The sequence below is a fragment of the Alligator mississippiensis genome, chromosome 7, assembly GCF_030867095.1.
Source record: "Alligator mississippiensis isolate rAllMis1 chromosome 7, rAllMis1, whole genome shotgun sequence".
In the NCBI taxonomy this organism is placed as follows: Eukaryota; Metazoa; Chordata; order Crocodylia; family Alligatoridae; genus Alligator; species Alligator mississippiensis.
Window position 1 is genome coordinate 65,394,258 of NC_081830.1, and position 19,340 is coordinate 65,413,597.

The following is a 19,340-nucleotide window of genomic DNA, read 5'->3' on the forward strand; positions in this document are numbered from 1 at the left end:
ATGTATTTTCCCAATCTCGTTCGAAAGTCTCTCAACATATTTTTCTCTTTCTTTGCAGTGGTAAATGCAGCTCATTCATTCTACAATGGTACAACAACTCTGCCAATTTCTGATGAAGACCGAACTCCACGAAAAAGAATTAGTAAGACTTTAAATATGACAACAAGTCCTGAGGAAAAAAGAAAAATTATTGGTGACACCTTTGTGAAGGTAATAGTTTTTTTAGAATTATTTTAGCTTATCCCTCAAGCTTTTGAATATTTTTCTTTGTATTCTACTTCCCATCGTTTGAAATGCCCTCTTTTTAGGAAAATTGTCAGTTTGAAGCACTGTACACTCACTGACATTGGTGGTCATGTCATATACATTGTTGCAGTGTAGATATCTTGGAAGTAGTAAAGTTACAATTTAGGCTTTGCTCTAAAATCCATCCCCTAATACAGTGCTTCCCAAACTTTTGCTCAGCATTACCCTATTTATGACCTCATCTTCTGATGTGACTCCATTTGGGGTCACAACCCACAGTTTGGGAACCACTGCTCTAATACAGCCTGCTAGAATGCCTTGTAATACTGAAGTTTGCAGCTGTTCCACTATGAGCAGTGGCTGAGCTTCAGAAATTATAGGCCTGATTTGGCTTAAACAGGTGACCAAGGTCCAGCCTGCAGGTCACATCTGGCCCACAGATCCAAAAATTTGGTGGTAGCATGTGTAACTGAAGCGTTGATTTGCATTGGCTCTCTGAGCTGTGAGCACCCCTGCAGGCTAAGTGATGCATATGCTGGGTTGGGTCCACAGACTGACCCTGTGCCACTTGTCTGCTGAGTGAACAGATTCTTCTTTTAAGCTTTGCTCAAGCCCTGACAGACGAAAGCAAGGCTGCATTTTTACTTTTTTTTTTTTTTAAAGCTTAAGTGTTCATCATGAACAATCCTGTTGATGTGATGGAAAGGGGGCTGCAGTTTGGTGGTCTTGTAGGTACTACGTTAACTTGCATGACACGTGCACGTTTTCCTCCCAAATCAGTAGAGGTGCACCAATACATCAGACCATATCGTATCGGAAACGATAAAAGGAAAATTTACATTACTAGCAATCAGCTTCTTTGGGAGGGAGTGGAGCTGGAGCAGGGGCTGCATAGGTGGAGCAGGGTACAGGACGGAGCTGCAGGTGGCTCATCCAGGGAAGTGGGGATTGACTCCTGCTGCTGTGCAAACCTCTGGGGGAGGCATGTGCGTCCGTCCGTTTTCCCCCCCCCCCTCCTTCCCGGATCTGTGCGCAGGGCAAGGGTGGGTTGTGTTTTCAGGGCTGGGGCTGTTCTCGGGGGGGGGGAACAGCATATTTTGGAGCAGCTATTGTCTGTCCATCCCCCCCACCCCACTCAGCACTGCCACCACTGCCCACCTTACCCCACCTGACCCAAACACAGCCCTGGCCCTTGCTGGGAAGAGGCTGGCATAGCCCTTGGCCCCAAACCCGCAGTGGACAGCCCATCCTTGCCCCATGCACAAATCCTGGGGGCATATGCCTCCCCTGGGGCATACGCAGCAGTGGGAGCTGCCAACCTCTTTCCCATTCCATACCCTGGACAAGCTGCCTGCAGCTCCCTCCTGTGCTCCACCCTGGGTGGGCAGTGCCTGCCTCAGCCTCACTCCACCCCTCACGGCTGTTTTTTAGCTCTTTTCAAAATGATTCACCCATGGAGATCAGTCTTCAGCTGCAACTAGGGTTTCAGCTTCTGCTTAATCAGGAAAGGGAGGTTAAGTGAGCCGAATATTTAGGATCTGTCCCCGTAGTATGCAGCCATAATGCTGGAAAAGTTGTTTCTTCTTCATGTTGCCTTCTCAAAAACATTATTTGGGGAGGTAACGTGTATTGCAGGTGTTTTTATGGTCATGCCCGGGCTAATGCAAAATGTTATTTTTTCTATCCATGTTGTAGATTGCCAATGAAGTAATCGGAGAAATGAATCTGAAACCTGAAGAGGTCTTTCTTGCTCAGGGAACCCTAAGACCTGATCTTATTGAAAGTGCTTCTCTTGTTGCAAGTGGTAAAGCTGAAGTTATTAAAACTCACCACAATGATACAGAACTGATCAGAAAACTGAGAGAAGAGGTAAATAAAATGAGAACATGACATTTATTTCTGGTATGACACAAATATGAAATTGCAGATGCCAAAGCAATGGTACTACTTATGTTTTAGCAATACAAGTGGTTCCATAATAAGAACAGAAGACTGATAAGGACCTCCTGGGTAATAATATCCAGTCTTTTCTGCTGAAATGTTTGAATTCGATCCAGTGTGGTGGGAAATACAGGTGCTATTGTAATGCGTATTTGACTGTAACTATTACTGTTCAACTTCCTATTTTTCTGGTTCTCAAAGTAATATGTTTGCTTGAATACAAGATGAGTTCCTCCCCAATTGGTATGGGGGGAAGCCCCTCCTCTTATAACCGCATACAAGGAAATTTCACTAAATAGATTGTGTCTCATTAAATTGCTGCCAAAAGCAGCATGTGCTCAGCAATGGAAACCAACTATGAAGTTGATTAAATGCAGCCAACACTAGGCATGACTATAAAACACATGGCCCACATTGGGCAAACATGCCTACCACAAGAATAGGTTAATATATAGAGACCTACTTAATTCACAGTTTAGTGGATTTCATGGAAACTGTGAAATCTGCAAAATCAACAACAAAAAATAAAATGCTGGTCCTTGCTGCCAGGAGTAGAAGGTGCTGGCTGGTGGGTGGCATGAAAGGGCAGCAGACAAAATGGAGGCTACCCCCTCTTCCCACCACCAGGACACTTCTGTCAGTCAGCATCGAGAGGCAGGGCAGCATGATAGGCAAGCAGCAGTCAGGATGGCGGCCACCCCCTAGTCCTCCTTCCCCTGCCAGGGCCTCTCTGCCAATCATTTCCAAGGGGTAGGACTTGTTTTTCAAGTCATGGTGAACCACAATATTGCGTACGGTTCACCCAGAATACCTCTGTCTGGCACGAATGATTAATGTGGCCTTGCCCTCCACAAGAAAAAGCCAGACCAGTTTGCCCTGTGCTTCATTTGCATAGAAATTTTTGGAGCATCCCAGGATTTATGACTAGAACACCCAGTTCCAGGTATGAGTGGGGGCTAATTAAAACATGGATCCTTTGTGGAGGCTGTCTGGAGTTAAACGCATGCTAAACCAGTGATGGACAAAATACAGCCTGCTGGTCAGATCTGGCCTATCAACAGATTTGATCTATCCCATGGGTGGATGGCTGCTAACTCATTGGATCTGGCCTGCAGGTACCTTGCAGTTCCAGCTGCTGCTTGGTGCTGGGCAGGCAGGACTACTTCCGCTCAGCAGCATCAGGTATCAGCTGTGGACCTGGGTGGGGCTTCTGGCGCAACAGGCAGGTTTAGGAGCCCCGATGCAGAACCTGCCCACGACGTCCACAGCTGACCCACTGCCCTCCCGCCGCAGTGGAAGTTTCTGCCTAGAGCCCTGATCCGCAACCTGCTGGTGGTGTCAGCTGTGGACCCAGGCAGGAGCTGCTCCTGCACCAAGCAGGTGGCAACATCTCTACAAGGAGGTGAAGGGAAGGAGAGGGAGAGACACAAAGAAAAGAGGAGAGATAGAAAGATGAGGAGAGAGAGAGAGATGGCTATGGCTCTTGACAGTTCCCCAAAACTCATTAAGAGGCCCTCCAGCTGAAATAATTGCCCACCCCTGTACTAAGCAGTACTGAATTGTGGGGTCACCATGGCTTGAAACTTTGCTGACTGGTGGGACCTGGCCCAATAAACAATGTGGTAAATCATGAGTCTTTGGCTTTAGACAAACATCTTGCATAGCTTGTACTCTATATAAGTAGGTTCCAAAGTGTTGCTTAAAGTATGTTTTTGGAGTGACTGTGCTAAAACTTGCAGCAGTTTAAAAAAAAAAGAAACCCAAAAAACTCTGAGTAAACTAAGTGCATGAGTACTATATATGCAATTTGCTACAGCCATGTTTAATTTTAAAGTTCTTGTTTTGGAATTTTTCTCACTTCCATGTGCTCGGGGAGGGCAGATTCTGATGAGAGGAGAAAGGGGTTGCCAGGGGGAAAAGTTGGGTGGGAAGCAGAGAGCAAAAGGGTACCTGACACCCCACCTCCCATTTTATTTTCCCTGCTGTAGCAGTGGGAAGGGGACAAATTCAGGGCAAACCTCCAATAATTAGGGGGCTATCAGGTACTGGGCCACCCTAACACTGGAGGCAGAGCATCAAGTTCTGGCTTTACTCCTCCCTCATACTGGACAAACTGTAGAAGTAAATCCACAATAGGCAGGCCATCAATCTCTCCTTTCTTTTCATATCTGATTGGCTGGTGCCAGACCTCCACTCTGCAGGGTGCTGGCTTTCTTTTTTTTTTCTCCCTGAAAATGGCCCCTCCCCCTCAACGCTGCCCAGTGCTTCATGCAGCAGCTGTGTGGAGCCCACGCTGGCTGCCCTGCACTGTCACTGCCACCTCCAGGCTGCCCTGCAGGGCAGCAGGGGCAGCACAGAGGGAGTCGCAGGGCAGCCTAGTGGGCTCTGCGTGGCTGCTGCAGGAAGTGCTTGCTGGTCAGCGCTGAAGGGGAGGGGCCACTTTCCCACCCTGCTGTTGCTGCAGCTGTTCAGCACAAGCAGGCAAGTCTGCATTTGCGGGGTGGGGAGGGGAGAGCTGCATGCAGGTCCCTGCCCATACCACGGGGCTGGGGCCAGCAGCTGCCAGTGCCTGGGCAGGGCTGCCAATCCTCCTGGTATCACTGTTGTGATTCTCCATTATACCCCCAATTTAGCTTCTCTCATCTTCTGGCGGCATTGACTGTGATCAGACTCAGTTAATTGGGAATCTTCCAAAACTACTCGCAAAGCACCTTGTGCATCCTGTGCTTTCTGTTCTTGCAATGCTGTTTCTTTATCTGCTTCCTCCTTTTGTTCTTATAAAGTTTCCACTTGTTTTTCTAACTTTGTCATTTCTACTGAGTCCCTTATGCATTCATTTGTCCTTGAGATGGCTACTTCTTGCCGCAGTTTCTCCTCATCCTTTGCATTCTAACTGTTACTCCTTTTGCTGTACTTCTTGGCTAGGGACAGACCTTCAGAAACCCAGGGCCTGAACTGATTCAACCTTTGCTGGTTAGTCTAACCTGCCTAAGTTGAACCAGTTTGTAACAGTGTGGACATTCCCTCTGCACTGAGAAATGCTGGCACATGCCTGCAGTTGCTCAGGCCAGGAGCCCGGGGGGGGCGGGGGGCGGGGAGGGGTGCTAGGGTGTGCCCTCGTGTGCAGGAAAGCTGTGCTTGGGGTGGGGGGAGGGTGGCTAGTTCAGGATGAACTGACCACCCTCAGGAAGACTTCAGGAAGGCCTTTGATACGGTATTCCACCCCATACTGGTGAACAAGTTAAGAGGCTGTGACTTGGATGACTACACAGTCTGGTGGGTGGCGAATTGGCTGGAGGGTTGCACCCAGAGAGTCGTGGTGGATGGCTCGGCTTTGACCTGGAAGGGTGTGGGCAGTGGAGTCCCGCAGGGCTCGGTCCTCTTTAATCGGACCAATACTCTTTAATGTCTTCATCAGCGACTTGGACGAGGGAGTGAAATGTACTCTGTCCAAGTTTGCGGATGACACAAAGCTATGGGGAGAAGTGGACACGCCGGAGGGCAGGGAACAGCTGCAACCAGACCTGGACGGGTTGGACAAGTGGGCAGAAAACAACAGAATGCAGTTCAACAAGGAGAAATGCAAAGTGCTGCACCTAGGGAGGAAAAATGTCCAGCACACCTACAGCCTAGGGAATGACCTGCTGGGTGGCACGGAAGTGGAAAGGGATCTTGGAGTCCTAGTGGACTCCAAGATGAACATGAGTCGGCAGTGTGACGAAGCCATCAGAAAAGCCAGTGGCACTTTATCATGCATCAGCAGATGCATGACAAATAGGTCCAAGGAGGTGATACTTCCCCTCTATCGGGCGCTGGTCAGACCGCAGTTGGAGTACTGCGTGCAATTCTGGGCGCCGCAATTCAAGAGGGATGCGGATAACCTGGAGAGGGTCCAGAGGAGGGCCACCTGTATGGTTAAGGGCCTGCAGACCAAGCCCTACGAGGAGAGACTAGAGAAACTGGACCTTTTCAGTCTCCGCAAGAGAAGGTTGAGAGGCGACCTTGTGGCGGCCTATAAGTTCATCACGGGGGCACAGAAGGGAATTGGTGAGTATTTATTCACCAAGGCGCCCCCGGGGGTTACAAGAAATAATGGCCACAAGCTAGCAGAGAGCAGATTTAGATTGGACATCAGGAAGAACTTCACAGTTCGAGTGGCCAGGGTCTGGAACGGGCTCCCAAGGGAGGTGGTGCTCTCCCCTACCCTGGGGGTCTTCAAGAGGAGGTTAGATGAGCATCTAGCTGGGGCCGTCTAGACCCAGCACTCTTTCCTGCCTATGCAGGGGGTCGGACTTAATGATCTATTGAGGTCCCTTCCGACCCTAACATCTATGAATCTATGACCAGAGAGGGGCTTAATTCCTCCCTCCCTGCCCCACTGGCAGGGATCTGAGCCAGGTCTGCTGGGTGCTCTTCTTTCACTGCTGCAGCAGCGGGCCACCATGGTCCCCGAGGCATAGTGGGTAGGGAGGGGTGGTTATTCTCCCTTCTGCCCCTGGGTGACTGCAGCTGCCATCACTGCTCGCCCCCTGCTTGGGACAAGTGGCAGAATAAGCCCCCTCTGTCAGGTGCCAGAGGGAGGAGGAATAACCCCTGTCCCTGCCGGCCGGCATCTGGCTGCTCCCTTGCCTAGCCTCTGTTGCGGCAAGGGGGCAGGGGCCTTGATGGGAAGAGCAGCTCCTATCGCCCAACTCTGACAGGGGTTCCTGCCCCCATCAAGGGCCCTGCCCCCTTGTCACTGGAGTGGCTGGGTGGGAGCATGGCCAGATGCTGGTTGGCAGGACCCCGTGTGGTGGTGGTGGGGTTATTTCCCCCACCATCCAGCATTAGGGGCTTATTCTGCTGCTTGTCCCAAGCAGGGAGTGAGTGGTAGCAGTGGTTGGGCCAGGTAGACTTGGGAGCAGAGAGGGGAGAATAATGCCCCCTCTCTTCCCCTTCTGTCTCAGGAGCCATGGTGGCCTGCAGCTGCAAGTGGGGAGTGCTCGGCAGTCCTGGCTCAGGTCCCTGCCAGTGAGACAGGAACAGGGGAATTAAACTCGTCTCTGGCCAGATTCCAGGCCCTGTCTGTCCCTGCTCTTGCTGGGGAGCAGAGGGGCAGGGCCAGCCCTACTGGGCTGGAGCAGAGAGCCCAGCCCAGAGAACATGTCAGGATGCTGGAGGACTCTGGTTTTAAGTTAAACCAGGAAGGGGTCTGGGACAGATGTTGGATAAACCGGGTTGAGCCAAATCAGTTGAGTCTGATACTGCACTCAGCCAAGTTTCTCAAACCAGTTTCAACCATTTTGAAACTGGTTTATGTGCACTTAATGTCTGTTCTGTTACTGGTTTAAACCAGTTTCTGATCACTTAAACCCGTTTATGTGTAATGTCTGTCCCTAACCCTTTAGTTAAAGCCCAGACACCAGCCTCTTGCACCCTGGAGGACACCTCTCTGCTTTTGCCTTTTTATCTGTCCGGGTTTACATCTGGAGACTACCCAAGAGGATCTATGGTTATACAACTTCACAAATGTGTCCGGTCCACAGAGTATATCCTTATCCTAGAAACTTGAAGTGGTTCTGTCTATCACCTAGTTCTCTAATGCTGATAGCTCTTTTCTCACTGAGTCTGCCATTGAGCTCACTAATCCAAAAGAGAATCCCTAGGTTGCCCTGAGCCTAACTCGGTTTGAGCACCCTACCCCACAAAACAAGTTGCAACCCTTTTCTGCCGTTCCCTTAAAGCTTTGAAACTGGTTTCACACTCGTGCCCACCTAGGGGCACCAATTTGTTACTCTAAATTTTAACTGGGGTTGAAAGTGGTGAGATTGACCACTCTCAACTCCAGTCACAACTTAAAAACTTAATTAGTATACATAATAGCAAAGACTCTTTTGTGTTTAATAAATTCATTGCTTATGTAGCTTTGGATTCAAGGGGAAACCAGGTCCACTGGCCAGGCTTCTCTGTTCCCTTGGAGACTTTTGCTAATATTGGTTTCCCCTTTTTTTGGAGAACTTTGGAGAAGTCCAGAGTTGCATAGTTTAACTATGCTTTGGGGCTATGCCAGTCCTTTTTTCCAATTTCTTATGTTAATGCGCCTTATTAATCGGTGTCTGCAGTGACTGCTTAACCTTCCTCATTGCTACCTAAGTCAAACTTAGGTCAGGTTGTAACATGACACTACCTGTTACCCATAACTCATACTACACAGGCCTATGATGCACGTATGACCTACACGTGTCTGCTAGGTTCACTTCTTCCTTACTCAGGCTCAGTTTCAGCCAACTTCTGTAGATTATGATCATCTAGATACCACTAGAAAATGGCTAAAATGCTTCATTCATTCAAAGAAGAAAGCCCCTCTCCTGCATTCAGATGTTCAATATCCAACCAACGCTGGAGCTCCCCAACCTGTGTATGTCTGTCCGTGCCTGCTGTTAAACCATTTTTTTTTTTTTTAGTTTGCCCAGAAAGTTAGCCAAAGGCCAACTACAAGCTCATCTAATTTGATGTTTAATATCTTGTCCTGACCTAAATATATATTGTCCAAGGCCTTTGACCTAAAACTGCTGTAGTAGTTTGATCTCCTGAAATCAGGTGACAGAGCCAAACACTCATTCTCATGTTTCTAACCCTTTTCTGTAGTATTAATCATGGACTCTGTCTTGCTTGAGAGTTCTGGAACAATGCGCTAAAATGGTTTTAATCCTTTCTGGAGGGACTTGCCCAATAAGTAGTAATGGGAAACTGCTCTGCCACTATAAACCCATTCACCTGTAAAACTCTACAAGGATTAATTCTCTCTAGTCCATTTTGGCACCTGTGTGAAGCTACTAGGTGAACTGGTCAAATGACATTGACTTAAATGCCATTAATTTGCAGATGATATTGCTTTAACTCATTTTCATCACATAGAACCATGCTGCTATTAAAAAAAAAAAAAAATAAGGCCCAATACCTGAATTTGTTTAATTAAAGCAGCTGACTGAAGCTGAACCTAAATAAGACTGAAGTTAGGATGGTGGTAGGCAGAAGAAATCATAATGAGTTTACAACCACAGTATAGTCACTTTGGTTGAAACCAGTTAAAATTGATCAGTTCTTTCCATTGCCTCCTGGGTTTCTCACTAGAACAAAGTCTTCACATAGACGTTACCTGCAAGTAATACTTTCTACCATTAGCATTTGGCTAGGAGATTGGCTCTTCTTGGTGAATGAGAACTTGGTCTTCGGTATTTGTTACATCTTGGTTGGACTGTAGGAATGCAGTATGCCTGGTCTTGAGGTCTTCACCACCCCGTGTGCTGGCAAATTCAAGATCTTGGTCCAAATCTACAAGGTAATTAACCAACTTGGGCCTAGGATAACTAGCACACTTTTTTTCTTTCCTTTTTAAAATGTATTTTTCTTTATTACACATCTTTCTTAAAGCTTCATTCTTATGTACTTCTGCTTCCATTATTCATTCCAGTACTGCCAGCAGTCCGTTTTTCACCACGTAAATTTGACTAATGTACATTTTGAGAAAAAATATTGGGAGTTGCAGTGTTTTCAGTAATTTAGAAAGTAGAAACTTAAATACATTTATTTTCTTGTTTTCTGTGTAGGGTAAAGTGATAGAACCACTGAAAGACTTCCACAAGGATGAAGTGAGAGTGCTAGGGAGAGAACTTGGTCTTCCCGAAGAGCTGGTCTCAAGGCATCCATTCCCAGGTATGGGAGCTAGTTAAAGGTGTCTGTTAAAAGTCAAGAATTATAAGCAGCAGTAGTATTCTCATGCCAAAGGTATTTAATTCTCAGGATAAATTTTATATTGGCATTTGGATTCTTTTCTACAACATAGAAACAGATTGGTTGCATCTACCATGGCTTTATACCTAAGCAACAGCTTTTCTGGATATGAAAAATTTCCCAGAAGAGACCAAGTTTACTATTTATAGCGAGAAAAAAATATATAGTTTTCCCTGTATATAGTAATTATTTTTCTTTCAACTTGGTAAGCCAAAAAATGCATTAACACTGTTTGTACTTTCCAGTATTCCAAGCTAGATACACTGGTGTATGTCGTCTTTTTTTTCCTTCCCAGGGGCAGTAGTTCTTTTTGTAGAAATAAATTACTATAAAAGATAGCAACAGTTCATGTCAAGATATTAAAAGCAAGTTATATAGTATAAAAAGTAAAAGAGCCTTTAAAAGTAATTTCATTATTTTAAAAATATGTACAGAAATAGGTAGTATTACTGTTACTTTTGCATTAGTAGTTAGTACCTATCGGTGCATAAGACTAGTCTGGATTGTGAATTAGTTTAGGAGTACTGCTGTTCTTGAACTACATACTACTGTATGTTCAAGTTAGTTGGCTTGGCAACATTTTTAATCAAAATATATACCAAGTTTATTATGAAGCAAGACTAATCTAACTTTTGTTATATTCATATATCATTTACATATGTCTGAAATTGGCTGGTTGAATCAGGCAGAGTTAGTAATGCTAAAGTGGTCACCAAGCAAGAAAAAGGGATACAAACAGACACCCGCCACCTTGTGTTATATATATCTTATATGAAGGAGCTGGAATTTGAGAAATGGTGCAATTACTTTTTTCAAACTACTGAATGCAAAGTTGTATGACCTTATCGTCACTTAGCACAAAATTGACTAACTTGGTTTGATGTGTAGTAAAGTGAATACATTATATTTACTGATAAAACAGTCTCTTCAGATTTTCTTCTGGAACAATTTTTAATGACATTTTATAGTTTAGTATGTTTGCTTTCTTTTGCAGGTCCTGGCCTAGCCATCAGAGTAATATGTGCTGAAGAACCTTATATTTGCAAAGACTTTCCTGAGACTAACAATATTTTGAAAATAGTAGCAGACTTTTCTGCCAGTGTTAAAAAGGTAATAAAATATGGTACCCAATAAGAATGTAAAAGCAACATGCAAACTAATGCCTTAGAAAATTACAGTGATGTTTAACCACTACAAGTAGTACTTGTTTACTTTGATAAATGTTTTTTCCTAATTTGTATGAATTTGAATAGTTCTTGTGTAGTTAAAATTTTTAGCGCCCTAACAATTATTTAAACAATAAATAGCTTTTTGGGGAAGATAAAGTTGATGGAGTATTACTTTACAGACAGCAGAGTGTTTTAGATTAGGTTTGTAGATTAAACAAACCTAATCTAAAAATTGCTTGCTGACAACACATTTGAAGATGTTTCTGGCTATGTAATTATTATAAAAAAAAAAAAAAAAAAAAAAAAAAGCTGTTGTTGGTTCTTAAGGTTGTAGTCTTCTACATTTGCTTGACTCTGGTCAGCAAACACCTAGGTCACCATGTGAGAAATAAAGGTCTGATCTATTTGTCAGCTGTCATGGGCAAGAATTTGGCATGCTAGACTAAATAAGCAATATATAATTTCCTTCTGTTTGCAGCCATGACAATAATGACCTCAGCTGTACCTTCATTGTGGTTGAAAAACCTTAAATTGGCTGCTGGTGGTTGCTGTTTCTTCTAGATGGAATGAATCAGTTTAACTTTGCTACCAAGCCTGTGACTGATTGCTGAAATGTTCTGCATCTGGGAAGAAATAGCATAAATGTTGTGTAGTGAGGAAAAGTTTTAAAGACCAAACAGAAAGGAAAATAATTTAATCTAGCACTTTGAAAGACTGCAATTAAAAACCTACTGCTTGACTATCAGTCAAGTTACCAATACAGAGGCTAATAGAGTATACTGTAGATAGCATTCCGGTACATAAAAGCTGCCATAACTGTAAAATAAACTTAAATATTTTGGCCTCCTAAAAGGTTTTACATAAACTGTATTTGAATGAATCATTTTACAAATCTTACATACTTATTTTTCTGCTTCACTGCATAGCCACATACTCTGTTACAAAGGGTCAAAGCATGCACAACTGAAGAGGACCAGGAAAAACTGATGCAGATTACAAGCCTACATTCACTAAATGCCTTTTTGCTGCCAATCAAAACTGTGGGAGTGCAGGTTAGTGGAGTGGTTCTATGATGTTTTGAAAAATGCTTATTTGTAGACTGGAAGCTGCAGCGTGGCACAAGAAATAAATGCTGTTGAAGTAAAAAATAAAGAAAATGGCATGTCTGCATATCCCAGAATAGAAGGGTTAATGGAATTCCTTGGCGGTATCAGTTTTATTTTTAAAGTCTACTAGTCTGCAAACATTTAGACATCTGGATAGTCAATCAAGTAAGATCTGGGCATCCTGTTTGAGGATCTAGGATTATCTGAAGTCCTTAAATTAAATAACTACACCCTGGGGAATTATGCAATGATGTGTCCATGCAATTTTGTGCACAAGACATGATTGCGCATAATTGCATAATTTTGTGTAATTTAACCCCAGTGGGCTCTGTGCCTCCACCTCTGCAGGGCTCCTGGCACTCTAGCTGGGAGCCCCACGTGGAGGCACCAAGTGTGGTGGCACAAGATTGAGCAGCTGGTAAGTGGGGAGGGGAGCTCCTTCCTGCAAGTGGAGAGTGAAGGGTGTGGGGATGTGGGCCATGTGCCATGGGGCAGTGTCAGCCAGCGCTGTGCCTCCACATGGGGCTTCTAGCACTCCAACGGGAACACACACGTGGAGGCGCGGAATCACGTGCTATCAGGCCAGGTGGGCTCCATGCCTCCATATGCAGCTTCCTGCTGGAGTGCTAGAAGCCCCACGTGGAGGCACAGAGCCAGTCCAGCATGATGGTCTGGGGCCCCTGCCTGCAGTGCCAAAAGCCCCACATGCTGGCATGGATCCAGCCTGGTCTGGTTCAAAGGCATGCACCAGAGAGCCGGGCCAACTCTGCTGCACCGTGCAGCCCCTGGGACTAAGGCAGAGCTTCATGCCACCAGGTGCTATGCCTGCTGTGGCTATGAGGGGCTGCCACCTGCTCTTGAGCTGCTGGTGGCAGGGACTGCATCTTGGGAGGGATGGGGGGAGAAGCATGTGGAAGGGGGGACCACAACCCCCACTGCCTCACATCCACCCACAGCCCCATACACTCCCCTATTCCCATCCTCCAACCATACAGAGTACCTAAAGAAATATTTCTGAAGAAGGTTCAAATAGTCCTATATTTAGTTTAATTTGTAAATAATTACTTTTGCATAACGTTTGAATTTTTCTTTGCATAATTTTGAATTTTTGTAATTCCCTGTGGTGTGAATAACAGGAGTCATATTTTGTGCCACAAGATTCAGATTTGCTATTTGAAAGGGATCATTTGATCTAACAGTTGAGCCAAACCATTTATTAGCTCATTTTTGGTTAAAAACAAAGAACAAAACTAAGCATATTCAAAGAACTTAAGCTTAAAACTTAGATGCATTGCTTTTAAACAGTGTAAAATTGAAAACTCCAGAACATAACTATCACTGACAGGAAATTGCATGAACAGTTGTGACCGGTGAACTACCAGTATCTGATTGTATCCATTCTTAATAGTTCTGAGATGAGGTGGTGTTTCTTGTTTAACCTAAATAAGTGTCATTTTAAATTTGCATTAATATAGCACTTTTAGATATTATTTTAAGTGGCATTTAAAGGCCAATAAGGGGTGTATGTTCTTGCATTTTTAGATTTTGTTGTTAATAAATTCGAGTGGCAGAGCAACGCAGCATAACTAAATCACAGAATCTTAGAAAATGAGGGTTGGAAGGGACCTCTGGAGGTCATCTAGTCCAACCCCCTGCTCAAGGCAGGGCCATCCCCAACTAGATCATCCCAGCCAGTTTTTTTATCTAGCTGGGTCTTAAAAACCTCCAAGGATGGAGATTGTACCACCTCTCTGGGTAACCTGTTCCAGTGTTTTACTACCCATCTAGTGAGAAAAATCTTCCTAATATCTAACGTAAACTTCCCTTAAGGCAACTTTAGACCATTGCTCCTTGTTCTGTCACCTCTCACCACAGAGAACAGTTTAGCTCCATCCTCTTTTTGACACCCCCCCCCCCCCCTTCAGGTAGTTAAAAGCTGCTAATAAATCCCCCCTCAGTCTTCTGCAGGCTAAATAAACCCAGTTCCCTGAGCCTCTCCTCATAATCATATCCTGGTTTTCCCTGATAAAAAAAAATCGCATATGCTGTTAAAAAATCTCAAATAAACCCCCTAAAATACCTGGTTAATGCAAGCCTGTCAGGGGGGGCCCCTGGGTCCACAGCCCCCTGCCCCTGCTCCCCTCTGCTGCCTGCTGTGGCCTCAAAGCAGCAGCACTCACAGGGGGCACATTGCCAGGGGGAAGGCGGGGGCTCGCGGTAGCGAGGAGATCTCTCTGTGCCCAGCTGTTCCCTGCTGTGCCGGGTCATGCCCACCAGGCTGCAGAGGCCCCTGGGGAGGGAAGGAGGGCAGGAGCCCAAGCCTACAGCTTGCGCCTGCTGATGCACAGATCTGGGGGGGCACAGGCCTTTCCTGTGCCCTGGGAAGCCCTCTCCCTTCCCTGGAAGAGCCACCCACAGCCTTGTCCTGCTCCCTGCTGGGGCCCTGCAGCTGTGTATTGTGGCCCCAGGCCCTGAGCACCACCCGGCTAGGCAGCAGCACCAACCCTGCCCAGCTCCCTCCCTACAGGGCCCTCAATCCCCCTTCCACCCCGCATCACCCTCCACTTACCTGCTGGAGCTGCTCTGCAGGCTGCCTGGGATCATGTGCATATCCATGCAGTGGTGCCCCCTGTCTCACCACCCTCCTCTTGCTCCCTCCCAGCTCCCTGCAGGATGGAACTCAGCCAGCCTGCAGGGAGCTCACTGAAAAACTGCAAAATCTGTGGGTTTCTCTGGTAAAATGAGAAATCTGTATTTGCCTCTGGTAAAAAAGCAAAATCCGTGGTTTACTCTGTTTTTCCATTGGAAATGGAAAACCTGGATCCCTGCTCAAAAGTCATGTGCCCCAGCCATTTTCATTGCCCTCTGCTGGATTCTCTCTTCAATTTGTCCACATCTTTTCTAAAGTAGGGGGCCCAAAACTGAACACAGGTACTCCAGCGTCACCAGTGCTGAATAGAGGGGGATAATCGCTTCCCTTGATCTGTTGGCAACACTCCTACGAATGCAGCCCAGCATGCTGTTAGCCTTCTTCGCAACAAGGATACACTTTTGGTTTATAAATGCCTCTCTATTCTTTGATTTGTTTTTACTGTTAAATTATTGTTTAGAAAGATTTTAATGAATGTTATTGGTAGGAGGCGGCGTGTGAGCCTGATGTTCTGTAGTTTGACTGTTTGTATTCAGCAAACTTGACCAGTTACTAAATTATGACTTTGGAATATTTGCAGTGGTTACATTTTTAAGACGTTTGTTTTTTTTAGTATCAACAAATTATTTTGAATTTTGAAAAATGAAAATGTTACGTATCCAACTTTTAAATGGACAACAACCTTAAAAAGATGAGGTTGAAATGCCCTTCTTTGGAGTATGAGTTTGCTGAATCTGATTATTTAAAATGGCTCTTCTACAGCCCTTTTGATATCCAGGTTATTAAAAATAGCACTTTGTAGATCCAGGATCATATTCTGTCTTAAGATGCATGTATGCTGTCATGTTGACTTCAGCAGTATCCAGCTGTCAGTTGGACATTGGCTGAAATTTAGGCCTCTGTTTTACAAGCTTACACTAAACTTTCAGTTGTTCAATTTTGTTACCTTCTAGGGTGACTGCCGCTCATACAGTTATGTATGTGGGATCTCCAGTAAGGATGCTCCACACTGGGAATCTCTCATGTTCCTCGCCAGGCTCATACCACGCATGTGCCACAACATAAATAGGTATATAATCCTAATTCAGTCTCTCATTGACATTTTTTGCAATCTGTTTACTATTTTTTTTTGTGTAAAAAGGTAAAAAATTAGACTAAACTTTTAGCATCTGAGAACTGAAAATACAAAGCATAATTTTCTTTTAAATGTAATTGCACTGTATTTTTAATATATACATAACTTTATACATCTTTGAATAGCTAAATTCATCAGTAAGCCAATCTGTCCTTCTTCCTCCTCTCGCCTCATTCCTCCTATCTGTTATGAAAGCTTGTATAATTTAATCCAAGATCTCATCCTTCTGGACGGTCTCCTGTCTTGCACAGTATCCCAAAGGAACCATAGATACATTGGTTTGGGATTTAGAAAGGCCATGTCGTCTTAATAAGAGCATTGTGGGAAAAGCGGTAGAACTCATTTATTTCAATGGGAATAGTGAGGGGCCAGTCCTACATATTAATCTCATCTACTGGAAAATGTCTGTTAAGCATAGAAATTTTGCTAGCCTTTTGGATGTTTGAAGCCATTTCATTGTACGTTGTGAAACTATTGAATTCCCTCTACGTATTATTTTAACAGAAAGTTCTAGGGGTGTATTATTTATGAAAATCTGTAGAAGGGAACATAGTTCTTGCTGTTGAAGCTAATTGTTGACAGTTTGACTTGAAACAAATGTTTTTGCGTTCCCTAGGCTATACAATATAGGAATCGGCATTAACATTTTCTAAGTAAATCCCTCTTGGCTGATGAGGCTTGGTTGCCTGACACTTCATTTTTAAGACTGCTTTCACTTTGTGGTAAAAACTTCACTCGGTTCCCTTGTGAAATATGAAGTCTATTGATTTGGTTACACACTCTTTTGTCCTGGATACTTTTTTGCTGTTAAGGAAAAAAATCAGGGTTTTCAGTAGTAGACCTGATTTGGGTTCAAAAACCAGCAATGCAGTTTATCTAGAGCAGTGGTTCTCAACCCCTGGGCTGCATGCAGCCCTATCGGCACACTGCTGCAGCCTGTATGACCTCCTGTTTAAAAAAAAAAAAAAAAAAAAAGGAAAGATTGCCACCTGCAGTTCATTAGTCAGGAAGAAAAATGTGGGACATGTGGCAGCTGCTTACCTTTCAGGTAAGTCTAGGTTGGGGGAGGGCAGGGATTGAGGCCCCCACAGAGAAGGAATAGAGTAGTGCTAGGGGTGTTGCCCAGCCAGGATGGTGCATGAAGGCCAGAGCAGGAATGTGCAGCCGTAGGGCAGTTCGGGAACTGGGATGGAGCCACAGGAGGCTCATCTGGGGGGGGATGGGAAGGAGCAGTTCCCTGCTGCTGCATGCACTCCTGGGAAGGGAGGCCTGGGGGCCACATGCCCCCCAGATTTGTGCATGGGGTCAGGGCAGATGCAGGCTGCCCGCTGCAGGTTCAGGGCTCTCTTTGCCCTGGTGTGCTCTTCCTTGTGGCCTCTACAACAAAGCAGGGCAGGGAGGATTGGTGCCCCTGCCCACCTGGCAGTAGTATAACCTGCACCGCCACTGCTGCTGATTGGGCAGGGGGTGCCTTGCTGTGGCAGTGTGGCCAGCATGGGGCTTCTGGCAGAGGCACCAAGCCTCCCCTCCCACCAGCACTTAACTTTTTATTCCTGCCCATTGGGCTGTGAAGCCCCAGGGGGAGAGCAGCAGAGCGGGGAGCCCTGAGCCTGCTGCAGGAAGCCTGCATCTGCCCCCCCTCCATGGGCTTTGCTTTGCCCATGCTGCCTGTGGTAGGGTGGAGCTGAGCTTTCCGCTCTACTCCGGCTGCAGCAACCACTACCTCTTGAGGGCAGCAGCTGGGGCTCAGGCGCTGCTTGGAGGATGGAGGGGGCAGGTAGGGGGCTGCAAGCCCTGGCCCTGGTCCCGTAGCTGTGGCAGCTGGGGGCCCCCTCAGCTGTGGGATGTGGCCCACGTAATACATTGAGACCTGAAAGTGTAGCCCACTACGGCAAATAGGTTGATAAGCACTGATCTAGAGGAACACTGTCTTATTTGCTGTGCAAGTGGAAGGGTATGTAGGGTGACTGCAAGAAAATAAATGCTGGTATCATGGTTAAGACAGTGGGGTCTTACCTTGGAGAACTGGATTCTGTTCCTGCCTGGCTGAAGAGTTCATGTGAGATGACTGGCAGGTAGGTCACTTAAACCAAACTTCTGAGCGTTTGCTAATTGTTCCTTGCTTTCTGAGTGTTGCAGTGCTTGAGATGCTCTAGTGTGACTTGAAATTCTGGATACTCCCATCTTTAACTGAGGCCTGTTAGAGCTGTGTTTGGAACATCCAAAGTGATTTGAAAAATCTGGATCTAAGGGTCTCAAATTGAGCAACAAAATTAGTGGGGAAAATTTTTATTTTAATCTGTTTCTGTATCCCCATTTAAAAAATGGGCATACTGCCACACCTTCACCTCACAGGGATATTGTAGTATTTTAGCAATAAGAGCTATAATGAGGCTTATTGGGCATTTATTCACATACTTTATTTTCCTGCGATGCGCCAGAGATCATCTGCTTCGGAGCAGACCCAAGTCTGCTCCGCATGCGAACTGTGCTAAACTGCATATAATTGTATAAGCAGCGAAATGCACATCAGTGTGCAGAAAATGGTGGCGGTGCACTTTTGAACTAAAGCACCTCTGAGGGGATTTAGTTCAAAAGCACACCACCACTATTTTCTCAGCTCTGACTTGCATTTCACCACTTACACAACTGTAGGCATTGCAGCACCAGGTGCTTTTCAAACCACCCAGCACTGCAGTGCTTGCATGTATAAAAATGCCCATGAGTTTTTTGTCTTGACTAGTGTGCAGTGAAGTGCCACATACAGAGTAATGGGGAGGAGAAAAAATAATTAACTCATTAGGCAGGGCACTGAGAGGCAGCGGATACTATGAAAAAATGAAACCACATAATAGTGTCTCACAACGTATGCAAGCGGGGGGAGAAAAAAGGCGCATTAGAGGGACCTATGCAAACTTATTTCTGACGCTTCCTAAAATTGTGTTTTACTTGCACCTTTTAGGGCACTTTTACACATGCTCTAGTGCTTTAATTGTAGCAGTTCTGAGAGTCACTCTAAAGCTCAACCATGTCTCGCATATTGGTGTCCCCATGCTTAAAAATGGTGGCAGGGGTGCTTGAACTAAAGCCTATTTGATGAGTGTTAATTCAGTTGCCAAGCTCCAGCCGACTTGATTTATCGAGTCTGCTCTGACACACTAGAATTCCAGTGCATTGCAGAAACCTCTGTGCTCAGGTATAGGTGCCCTTAATGTTGTTTTAGCCTAGATGTAAGGGTGTAATATCCTTTTTATAGAGTGCATAGTTGAATACTGTACATTTAGATGTTGTGCGGTACCCAGAACAAGGTTCTAATCTTT

At 45.4% G+C, this 19,340-nt stretch overlaps 1 protein-coding gene across 1 annotated transcript in view; it reads left to right on the plus strand.

Annotated features, from left to right (window-relative positions):
- GMPS (guanine monophosphate synthase) overlaps window positions 1–19,340 on the plus strand; it is a 52,847-nt gene that overhangs the window by 26,491 nt on the left and 7,016 nt on the right. The window contains exons 8-13 of the mRNA XM_006275532.3: window positions 59–210; window positions 1,942–2,115; window positions 9,777–9,882; window positions 10,955–11,070; window positions 12,056–12,181; window positions 15,839–15,954. Of these exons, the coding sequence (XP_006275594.1) occupies window positions 59–210; window positions 1,942–2,115; window positions 9,777–9,882; window positions 10,955–11,070; window positions 12,056–12,181; window positions 15,839–15,954 (790 nt within the window). The remainder of the gene's footprint in view (window positions 1–58; window positions 211–1,941; window positions 2,116–9,776; window positions 9,883–10,954; window positions 11,071–12,055; window positions 12,182–15,838; window positions 15,955–19,340) is intronic.